At 50.1% G+C, this 12,222-nt stretch overlaps 1 protein-coding gene across 3 annotated transcripts in view; it reads right to left on the reverse strand.

The window, feature by feature from the left end:
- TTF2 (transcription termination factor 2) overlaps positions 1-12,222 on the reverse strand; it is a 211,803-nt gene that overhangs the window by 26,145 nt on the left and 173,436 nt on the right. For all 3 annotated transcript variants that reach the window (XM_073668754.1, XM_073668750.1, XM_073668751.1), the window contains 2 exons: positions 2,429-2,534; positions 1,505-1,692 (listed from right to left, as the gene is read on the reverse strand). In XM_073668754.1, the coding sequence (XP_073524855.1) occupies positions 1,505-1,692; positions 2,429-2,534 (294 nt within the window). The remainder of the gene's footprint in view (positions 1-1,504; positions 1,693-2,428; positions 2,535-12,222) is intronic.

Here is a 12,222-nt window from a genome sequence, read left to right on the forward strand (position 1 = left end):
TGGACGCAGGACTATATATGTGATGGGCATAAATATCCTGGGGGGCACTGACTGATTAGGACCCTTATTTTAAGGATATGAGGGACCGACCTATTCGGACACTTATTCCTGGTGTCTTTCCCTATAAGCGACCAGACAAACCTCATTTCTTTCTCCAGCCTAATTCCGCTATAGAAGGAGAAAATACTTCAGCGTGTAATCGGCTCCAGCAGTTGTATCCCCCCCATAAACCTTAAAATGTAAAGGCCAATGGAGTTAGCCCCTATCCTGGGAATTACATGTGTTTCCAGAGTATAAAGCATTTAGGGTCCTCGTACTGCTGTCCCACCACCACCACTCTCTTGGTCCGAGGCCCTCCTAGGGCTGACATGTGGTGGGTGTGGGGGAATGGTGACCTTTATCCACTACGGCCAGTGGGATGGGAGGGTACGTGTGCTATTGGTGAACTCCTGATACCTCTCCAGATTGTGACTCCAAAATACAGACAAGCGTGACACCAGCATTCCTACTTCCATCGACCCTCACATGTACATTAGAGTCCCAAGAGGAGTACCAGACGAGTCCAAAGCCAGAAATCAAGCAGCAGCGGGACTTCAATCGCTATTCCCCATCGTTACAGTGAATAAAAATGTGGACTGGAAAAATTATACAATGAATGTCCAAGAAATGTCCATATAAACCCTGACTGATGAGGTAATAAAGGCAGATCTGCCCTGATGCCCAATATATCAGTCATGGCTCTTCCGTGCACGTATTTGGATTTTACAATTTAATTTGGAACAGAAACAACATCTCAGAACATTTCACAATATGTGGCGATGTCACCGCGGCTGAGGGACGTGGGGCCAGGGGACATTGCGGCTGTGGGACGTGGAGGCTGGGGACACCGCGGCTGAGGGACGTGGGGCCAGGGGACATTGCGGCTGAGGGACGTGGAGGCTGGGGACACCGCGGCTGAGGGACGTGGGGCCAGGTGACACCGCGGCTGAAGGACGTGGGGCCAGGGGACACCGCGGCTGAGGGACGTGGGGCCAGGGGACACCGCGGCTGAGGGACGTGGGGCCAGGGGACACCGCGGCTGAGGGACTTGGGGCCAGGGGACACCGCGGCTGAGGGACGTGGGGCCAGGGGACACCGCGGCTGAGGGACGTGGGGCCAGGGGACACCGCGGCTGAGGGACGTGGGGCCAGGGGACACCGCGGCTGAGGGACGTGGGGCCAGGGGACACCGCGGCTGAGGGACATGAGGGCAAGAGAGACCACCACTGAGGAACGTGGGGGGAGGAATGACCGTGGCTGGGGCAGGAGAGACCATAACTGAGGGACATGAGGGCAAGAGAGACAGTCGCTGAGGATTGTGGGGTCCCAGGATTTGGGAGTCAGGAGATGTTGTTTGCAGCTTGGAGTGAAAGTTAGTGAACCCCCATGTAGCTCAGGATGAGGTCATGTGACCAGTTTCCGGTTCGTTGCTGTGTACAGTATACTGGAGGGGACACATCACTCACCGCAGCAGGGAGTACAGGTCCAGCAGGTTGTTCTGTATTGGGGTCCCGGTCACTGCCCAGCGGCCCCCAGCCCTCAGCTTACACACAGCGATGGACGTCTGCACTTTCGGATTCTTAATGTTGTGCGCCTCGTCCAGAATAATGCGGGCCCAGGCCACGCGGAGCAGCGGAGAGCAGGCGGCGCGGTCCTGCAACACAGAGCAGTGGAGTCACCCCACAGCACGGCATCCTGGGAGGTGTAGTGCTCACATATAGCGCCAGGGACTGCAGCTCTGGAGGTGACTGGAGGATAAGACACGATGTAACAGTAGAATAGTGACTGCAGCTCTGGAGGATAAGACACAATGTAACAGCAGAATAGTGATTGCAGCTCTGGAGGTGACTGGAGGATAAGACATGATGTAACAGTAGAATAGTGACTGCAGCTCTGGAGGATAAGACACAATGTAACAGCAGAATAGTGAGTGCAGCTCTGGCGGTGAGTGGAGAATAAGACCTGATGTAACAGCAGAATAGTGACTGCAGCTCTGGAGGATAAGACCTGATGTAACAGCAGAATAGTGATTGAAGCTCTGGAGGTGAATGGAGGATAAGACACGATGTAACAGTAGAATAGTGACCGCAGCTCTGGAGGAAAAGACACGATGTAACAGTAGAATAGTGACCGCAGCTCTGGAGGATAAGACATGATGTAACCGCAGAATAGTGACTGCAGCTCTGGAGGTGACTGCAGTATAAGACACGATGTAACAGTAGAATAGTGAGTGCAGCTCTGGAGGATAAGACGTGATGTAACAGTAGAATAGTGAGTGCAGCTCTGGCGGTGAGTGGAGGATAAGACATGATGTAACAGTAGAAAAGTGAGTGCAGCTCTGGCGGTGAGTGGAGGATACGGTGTCATGTGACTGTGTGGCCGGTCCTCACCTCCAGGTCCTGGTCTTTGGCCGGGGCGTCGCCTTCCTCCTTCTTGGCGGGGATCTCTTTGGACACGAGGCTGTATGTGGTGACCACGAGGTCGTACTGCGCCAACCTGAGGAAAGCAAGAGACGGTCACACGGCAGAGAGGAAGCCTCAGCGCTGACACGGACAGCGCCCCCTTGTGTACAGACAGGTCTCCTCCGGACCGCTCACAGCTGAGGTCGTTACAATGGATCCAGCAGACAATCTCCGCGAGATCAGCAGCCTGGAGTCCAGGACACATCTACAACTGTGCCCCTCTGACAACACTGACGGGCAGAACAAGGAGGAGGACTCCGCCGCTGCGACATCTCACATCCAGAGACATTTACCCCAGACTCGGACCTCCCACCGGCCGGCGCAGGGGAAGTAATGAGCGGTGAAGGGGACGGACCCCAAAATGCAGATTCTGCCCCTATATCTAATCCTGCAATATCAGGACAGTGTGAGAAACGGCCTTCACACATAGTACTGGAGGCTGAGGCTCACTGTTAGTGTTTCCACCTCTCACACATAGTACTGGAGGCTGAGGCTCACTGTTAGTGTTTCCTCCTCTCACACATAGTACTGGAGGCTGAGGCTCACTGTTAGTGTTTCCACCTCTCACACATAGTACTGGAGGCTGAGGCTCACTGTTAGTGTTTCCTCCTCTCACACATAGTACTGGAGGCTGAGGCTCACTGTTAGTGTTTCCTCCTCTCACACATAGTACTGGAGGCTGAGGCTCACTGTTAGTGTTTCCTCCTCTCACACATAGTACTGGAGGCTGAGGCTCACTGTTAGTGTTTCCACCTCTCACACATAGTACTGGAGGCTGAGGCTCACTGTTAAGTGTTTCCACCTCTCACACATAGTACTGGAGGCTGAGGCTCACTGTTAGTGTTTCCTCCTCTCACACATAGTACTGGAGGCTGAGGCTCACTGTTAGTGTTTCCTCCTCTCACACATAGTACTGGAGGCTGAGGCTCACTGTTAGTGTTTCCTCCTCTCACACATAGTACTGGAGGCTGAGGCTCACTGTTAGTGTTTCCTCCTCTCACACATAGTACTGGAGGCTGAGGCTCACTGTTAGTGTTTCCTCCTCTCACACATAGTACTGGAGGCTGAGGCTCACTGTTAGTGTTTCCTCCTCTCACACATAGTACTGGAGGCTGAGGCTCACTGTTAGTGTTTCCTCCTCTCACACATAGTACTGGAGGCTGAGGCTCACTGTTAGTGTTTCCTCCTCTCACACATAGTACTGGAGGCTGAGGCTCACTGTTAGTGTTTCCTCCTCTCACACATAGTACTGGAGGCTGAGGCTCACTGTTAGTGTTTCCTCCTCTCACACATAGTACTGGAGGCTGAGGCTCACTGTTAGTGTTTCCTCCTCTCATACATAGTACTGGAGGCTGAGGCTCACTGTTAGTGTTTCCTCCTCTCATACATAGTACTGGAGGCTGAGGCTCACTGTTAGTGTTTCCTCCTCTCACACATAGTACTGAAGGCTGAGGCTCACTGTTAGTGTTTCTTCCTCTCATACATAGTACTGAAGGCTGAGGCTCAGTTAGTGTTTCCTCCTCTCATACATAGTACTGGATGCTGAGGCTCACTGTTAGCGTTTCCTCCCCTCATACATAGTACTGAAGGCTGAGGCTCACTGTTAGTGTTTCCTCCTCTCACACATAGTACTGGAGGCTGAGGCTCACTGTTAGCGTTTCCTCCTCTCATACATAGTACTGAAGCCTGAGTCTCACTGTTAGCGTTTCCTCCTCTCATACATAGTACTGGAGGCTGAGGCTCACTGTTAGTGTTTCCTCCTCTCACACATAGTACTGGAGGCTGAGGCTCACTGTTAGCGTTTCCTCCTCTCATACATAGTACTGAAGCCTGAGGCTCACTGTTAGCGTTTCCTCCTCTCATACATAGTACTGGAGGCTGAGGCTCACTGTTAGCGTTTCCTCCTCTCACACATAGTACTGGAGGCTGAGGCTCACTGTTAGCGTTTCCTCCTCTCATACATAGTACTGGAGGCTGAGGCTCACTGTTAGCGTTTCCTCCTCTCATACATAGTACTGGAGGCTGAGGCTCACTGTTAGCGTTTCCTCCTCTCATACATAGTACTGGAGGCTGAGGCTCACTGTTAGTGTTTCCTCCCCTCATACATAGTACTGGAGGCTGAGGCTCACTGTTAGTGTTTCCTCTCCTCACACATAGTACTGGAGGCTGAGGCTCAGTTAGCGTTTCCTCTCCTCATACATAGTACTGAAGGCTGAGGCTCACTGTTAGTGTTTCCTCCTCTCATACATAGTACTGGAGGCTGAGGCTCACTGATAGTGCTTCCTCCTCTCACACATAGTACTGGAGGCTGAGGCTCACTGTTAGTGTTTCCACCTCTCACACATAATACTGAAGGCTGAGGCTCACTGTTAGTGTTTCCACCTCTCATACATTATACTGAAGGCTGAGGCTCACTGTTAGTGTTTCCTCCTCTCACACATAATACTGAAGGCTGAAGCTCACTGTTAGTGTTTCCACCTCTCATACATAGTACTGGAGGCTGAGGCTCACTGTTAGCGTTTCCTCCCCTCATACATAGTACTGAAGGCTGAGGCTCACTGTTAGTGTTTCCTCCTCTCACACATAGTACTGGAGGCTGAGGCTCACTGTTAGTGTTTCCACCTCTCACACATAGTACTGAAGGCTGAGGCTCACTGTTAGTGTTTCCACCTCTCACACATAGTACTGAAGCCTGAGGCTCACTGTTAGTGTTTCCTCCTCTCACACATAGTACTGAAGGCTGAGGCTCACTGTTAGTGTTTCCACCTCTCATACATAGTACTGAAGCCTGAGGCTCACTGTTAGTGTTTCCACCTCTCATACATAGTACTGGAGGCTGAGGCTCACTGTTAGTGTTTCCTCCTCTCACACATAGTACTGAAGGCTGAGGCTCACTGTTAGTGTTTCCACCTCTCACACATAGTACTGAAGCCTGAGGCTCACTGTTAGTGTTTCCTCCTCTCATACATAGTACTGAAGCCTGAGGCTCACTGATCGTGTTTCCTCTTCTCACACATAGTACTGAAGCCTGAGGCTCACTGTTAGTGTTTCCTCCTCTCACACATAGTACTGAAGCCTGAGGCTCACTGATCGTGTTTCCACCTCTCACACATAGTACTGAAGCCTGAGGCTCACTGTTAGTGTTTCCTCCTCTCACACATAGTACTGAAGCCTGAGGCTCACTGTTAGTGTTTCCTCCTCTCACACATAGTACTGAAGCCTGAGGCTCACTGTTAGTGTTTCCACCTCTCACACATAGTACTGAAGCCTGAGGCTCACTGTTAGTGTTTCCTCCTCTCATACATAGTACTGAAGCCTGAGGCTCACTGTTAGTGTTTCCTCCTCTCATACATAGTACTGAAGCCTGAGGCTCACTGTTAGTGTTTCCTCCCCTCATACATAGTACTGGAGGCTGAGGCTCACTGTTAGCGTTTCCACCTCTCACACATAGTACTGAAGCCTGAGGCTCACTGTTAGCGTTTCCTCCTCTCATACATAGTACTGAAGCCTGAGGCTCACTGATCGTGTTTCCTCCTCTCACACATAGTACTGAAGCCTGAGGCTCACTGTTAGTGTTTCCTCCTCTCATACATAGTACTGAAGCCTGAGGCTCACTGATCGTGCTTCCTCCTCTCACACATAGTACTGAAGCCTGAGGCTCACTGTTAGTGTTTCCTCCTCTCATACATAGTACTGAAGCCTGAGGCTCACTGTTAGTGTTTCCTCCTCTCACACACAGTACTGAAGGCTGAGGCTCACTGTTAGTGTTTCCACCTCTCACACATAGTACTGGAGGCTGAGGCTCACTGTTAGTGTTTCCTCCTCTCACACATAGTACTGGAGGCTGAGGCTCACTGTTAAGTGTTTCCACCTCTCACACATAGTACTGGAGGCTGAGGCTCACTGTTAGTGTTTCCACCTCTCACACATAGTACTGGAGGCTGAGGCTCACTGTTAGTGTTTCCTACTCTCACACATAGTACTGGAGGCTGAGGCTCACTGTTAGTGTTTCCTCCTCTCACACATAGTACTGGAGGCTGAGGCTCACTGTTAGTGTTTCCTCCTCTCACACATAGTACTGGAGGCTGAGGCTCACTGTTAGTGTTTCCTCCTCTCACACATAGTACTGGAGGCTGAGGCTCACTGTTAGTGTTTCCTCCTCTCACACATAGTACTGGAGGCTGAGGCTCACTGTTAGTGTTTCCTCCTCTCACACATAGTACTGGAGGCTGAGGCTCACTGTTAGTGTTTCCACCTCTCACACATAGTACTGGAGGCTGAGGCTCACTGTTAGTGTTTCCTCCTCTCACACATAGTACTGGAGGCTGAGGCTCACTGTTAGTGTTTCCTCCTCTCACACATAGTACTGGAGGCTGAGGCTCACTGTTAGTGTTTCCTCCTCTCACACATAGTACTGGAGGCTGAGGCTCACTGTTAGTGTTTCCTCCTCTCACACATAGTACTGAAGCCTGAGGCTCATTGTTAGTGTTTCCTCCTCTCACACATAGTACTGGAGGCTGAGGCTCACTGTTAGTGTTTCCTCCTCTCATACATAGTACTGGAGGCTGAGGCTCACTGTTAGTGTTTCCTCCTCTCACACATAGTACTGGAGGCTGAGGCTCACTGTTAGTGTTTCCTCCTCTCACACATAGTACTGGAGGCTGAGGCTCACTGTTAGTGTTTCCTCCTCTCACACATAGTACTGGAGGCTGAGGCTCACTGTTAGTGTTTCCTCCTCTCACACATAGTACTGGAGGCTGAGGCTCACTGTTAGTGTTTCCTCCTCTCACACATAGTACTGAAGGCTGAGGCTCACTGTTAGCGTTTCCTCCTCTCACACATAGTACTGAAGGCTGAGGCTCACTGTTAGCGTTTCCACCTCTCACACATAGTACTGAAGCCTGAGGCTCACTGTTAGTGTTTCCTCCTCTCATACATAGTACTGAAGCCTGAGGCTCACTGATCGTGTTTCCTCCTCTCACACATAGTACTGAAGGCTGAGGCTCACTGTTAGTGTTTCCACCTCTCACACATAGTACTGAAGCCTGAGGCTCACTGTTAGTGTTTCCTCCTCTCATACATAGTACTGAAGCCTGAGGCTCACTGATCGTGTTTCCTCCTCTCATACATAGTACTGGAGGCTGAGGCTCACTGTTAGTGTTTCCACCTCTCACACATAGTACTGAAGCCTGAGGCTCACTGTTAGTGTTTCCTCCTCTCATACATAGTACTGAAGCCTGAGGCTCACTGTTAGTGTTTCCTCCCCTCATACATAGTACTGGAGGCTGAGGCTCACTGTTAGCGTTTCCACCTCTCACACATAGTACTGAAGCCTGAGGCTCACTGTTAGCGTTTCCTCCTCTCATACATAGTACTGAAGCCTGAGGCTCACTGATCGTGTTTCCTCCTCTCACACATAGTACTGAAGCCTGAGGCTCACTGATCGTGCTTCCTCCTCTCATACATAGTACTGAAGCCTGAGGCTCACTGATCGTGCTTCCTCCTCTCACACATAGTACTGAAGCCTGAGGCTCACTGTTAGTGTTTCCTCCTCTCATACATAGTACTGAAGCCTGAGGCTCACTGTTAGTGTTTCCTCCTCTCACACACAGTACTGAAGGCTGAGGCTCACTGTTAGTGTTTCCACCTCTCACACATAGTACTGGAGGCTGAGGCTCACTGTTAGTGTTTCCTCCTCTCACACATAGTACTGGAGGCTGAGGCTCACTGTTAAGTGTTTCCACCTCTCACACATAGTACTGGAGGCTGAGGCTCACTGTTAGTGTTTCCACCTCTCACACATAGTACTGGAGGCTGAGGCTCACTGTTAGTGTTTCCTACTCTCACACATAGTACTGGAGGCTGAGGCTCACTGTTAGTGTTTCCTCCTCTCACACATAGTACTGGAGGCTGAGGCTCACTGTTAGTGTTTCCTCCTCTCACACATAGTACTGGAGGCTGAGGCTCACTGTTAGTGTTTCCTCCTCTCACACATAGTACTGGAGGCTGAGGCTCACTGTTAGTGTTTCCTCCTCTCACACATAGTACTGGAGGCTGAGGCTCACTGTTAGTGTTTCCTCCTCTCACACATAGTACTGGAGGCTGAGGCTCACTGTTAGTGTTTCCACCTCTCACACATAGTACTGGAGGCTGAGGCTCACTGTTAGTGTTTCCTCCTCTCACACATAGTACTGGAGGCTGAGGCTCACTGTTAGTGTTTCCTCCTCTCACACATAGTACTGGAGGCTGAGGCTCACTGTTAGTGTTTCCTCCTCTCACACATAGTACTGGAGGCTGAGGCTCACTGTTAGTGTTTCCTCCTCTCACACATAGTACTGAAGCCTGAGGCTCACTGTTAGTGTTTCCTCCTCTCACACATAGTACTGGAGGCTGAGGCTCACTGTTAGTGTTTCCTCCTCTCATACATAGTACTGGAGGCTGAGGCTCACTGTTAGTGTTTCCTCCTCTCACACATAGTACTGGAGGCTGAGGCTCACTGTTAGTGTTTCCTCCTCTCACACATAGTACTGGAGGCTGAGGCTCACTGTTAGTGTTTCCTCCTCTCACACATAGTACTGGAGGCTGAGGCTCACTGTTAGTGTTTCCTCCTCTCACACATAGTACTGGAGGCTGAGGCTCACTGTTAGTGTTTCCTCCTCTCACACATAGTACTGAAGGCTGAGGCTCACTGTTAGCGTTTCCTCCTCTCACACATAGTACTGAAGGCTGAGGCTCACTGTTAGCGTTTCCACCTCTCACACATAGTACTGAAGCCTGAGGCTCACTGTTAGTGTTTCCTCCTCTCATACATAGTACTGAAGCCTGAGGCTCACTGATCGTGTTTCCTCCTCTCATACATAGTACTGGAGGCTGAGGCTCACTGTTAGCGTTTCCTCCTCTCATACATAGTACTGAAGCCTGAGGCTCACTGTTAGCGTTTCCTCCTCTCATACATAGTACTGGAGGCTGAGGCTCACTGTTAGTGTTTCCTCCTCTCACACATAGTACTGGAGGCTGAGGCTCACTGTTAGTGTTTCCTCCTCTCATACATAGTACTGGAGGCTGAGGCTCACTGTTAGCGTTTCCTCCTCTCATACATAGTACTGGAGGCTGAGGCTCACTGTTAGCGTTTCCTCCTCTCATACATAGTACTGGAGGCTGAGGCTCACTGTTAGTGTTTCCTCCCCTCATACATAGTACTGGAGGCTGAGGCTCACTGTTAGTGTTTCCTCTCCTCACACATAGTACTGGAGGCTGAGGCTCAGTTAGCGTTTCCTCTCCTCATACATAGTACTGAAGGCTGAGGCTCACTGTTAGTGTTTCCTCCTCTCATACATAGTACTGGAGGCTGAGGCTCACTGATAGTGCTTCCTCCTCTCACACATAGTACTGGAGGCTGAGGCTCACTGTTAGTGTTTCCACCTCTCACACATAATACTGAAGGCTGAGGCTCACTGTTAGTGTTTCCACCTCTCATACATTATACTGAAGGCTGAGGCTCACTGTTAGTGTTTCCTCCTCTCACACATAATACTGAAGGCTGAAGCTCACTGTTAGTGTTTCCACCTCTCATACATAGTACTGGAGGCTGAGGCTCACTGTTAGTGTTTCCTCCTCTCACACATAGTACTGAAGGCTGAGGCTCACTGTTAGTGTTTCTTCCTCTCATACATAGTACTGAAGGCTGAGGCTCACTGTTAGTGTTTCCTCCTCTCACACATAGTACTGGAGGCTGAGGCTCACTGTTAGTGTTTCCACCTCTCATACATAGTACTGAAGGCTGAGGCTCACTGTTAGTGTTTCCACCTCTCATACATAGTACTGAAGCCTGAGGCTCACTGTTAGTGTTTCCTCCTCTCACACATAGTACTGAAGGCTGAGGCTCACGGTTAGTGTTTCCACCTCTCATACATAGTACTGAAGCCTGAGGCTCACTGTTAGTGTTTCCACCTCTCATACATAGTACTGGAGGCTGAGGCTCACTGTTAGTGTTTCTTCCTCTCATACATAGTACTGAAGGCTGAGGCTCACTGTTAGTGTTTCCTCCTCTCACACATAGTACTGAAGGCTGAGGCTCACTGTTAGCGTTTCCTCCTCTCACACATAGTACTGAAGGCTGAGGCTCACTGTTAGTGTTTCCACCTCTCACACATAGTACTGAAGCCTGAGGCTCACTGTTAGTGTTTCCTCCTCTCATACATAGTACTGAAGCCTGAGGCTCACTGATCGTGTTTCCTCCTCTCACACATAGTACTGAAGCCTGAGGCTCACTGTTAGTGTTTCCTCCTCTCATACATAGTACTGGAGGCTGAGGCTCACTGATAGTGCTTCCTCCTCTCACACATAGTACTGGAGGCTGAGGCTCACTGTTAGTGTTTCCACCTCTCACACATAATACTGAAGGCTGAGGCTCACTGTTAGTGTTTCCACCTCTCATACATTATACTGAAGGCTGAGGCTCACTGTTAGTGTTTCCTCCTCTCACACATAATACTGAAGGCTGAAGCTCACTGTTAGTGTTTCCACCTCTCATACATAGTACTGGAGGCTGAGGCTCACTGTTAGCGTTTCCTCCCCTCATACATAGTACTGAAGGCTGAGGCTCACTGTTAGTGTTTCCTCCTCTCACACATAGTACTGGAGGCTGAGGCTCACTGTTAGTGTTTCCACCTCTCACACATAGTACTGAAGGCTGAGGCTCACTGTTAGTGTTTCCACCTCTCACACATAGTACTGAAGCCTGAGGCTCACTGTTAGTGTTTCCTCCTCTCACACATAGTACTGAAGGCTGAGGCTCACTGTTAGTGTTTCCACCTCTCATACATAGTACTGAAGCCTGAGGCTCACTGTTAGTGTTTCCACCTCTCATACATAGTACTGGAGGCTGAGGCTCACTGTTAGTGTTTCCTCCTCTCACACATAGTACTGAAGGCTGAGGCTCACTGTTAGTGTTTCCACCTCTCACACATAGTACTGAAGCCTGAGGCTCACTGTTAGTGTTTCCTCCTCTCATACATAGTACTGAAGCCTGAGGCTCACTGATCGTGTTTCCTCCTCTCACACATAGTACTGAAGCCTGAGGCTCACTGTTAGTGTTTCCTCCTCTCACACATAGTACTGAAGCCTGAGGCTCACTGATCGTGTTTCCACCTCTCACACATAGTACTGAAGCCTGAGGCTCACTGTTAGTGTTTCCTCCTCTCACACATAGTACTGAAGCCTGAGGCTCACTGTTAGTGTTTCCTCCTCTCACACATAGTACTGAAGCCTGAGGCTCACTGTTAGTGTTTCCACCTCTCACACATAGTACTGAAGCCTGAGGCTCACTGTTAGTGTTTCCTCCTCTCATACATAGTACTGAAGCCTGAGGCTCACTGTTAGTGTTTCCTCCTCTCATACATAGTACTGAAGCCTGAGGCTCACTGTTAGTGTTTCCTCCCCTCATACATAGTACTGGAGGCTGAGGCTCACTGTTAGCGTTTCCACCTCTCACACATAGTACTGAAGCCTGAGGCTCACTGTTAGCGTTTCCTCCTCTCATACATAGTACTGAAGCCTGAGGCTCACTGATCGTGTTTCCTCCTCTCACACATAGTACTGAAGCCTGAGGCTCACTGTTAGTGTTTCCTCCTCTCATACATAGTACTGAAGCCTGAGGCTCACTGATCGTGCTTCCTCCTCTCACACATAGTACTGAAGCCTGAGGCTCACTGTTAGTGTTT

Source organism: Phyllobates terribilis, unplaced genomic scaffold (genome assembly GCF_046119375.1).
Source record: "Phyllobates terribilis strain yellow unplaced genomic scaffold, ASM4611937v1 Scaffold_2__4_contigs__length_985480577, whole genome shotgun sequence".
In the NCBI taxonomy this organism is placed as follows: domain Eukaryota; kingdom Metazoa; phylum Chordata; class Amphibia; order Anura; family Dendrobatidae; genus Phyllobates; species Phyllobates terribilis.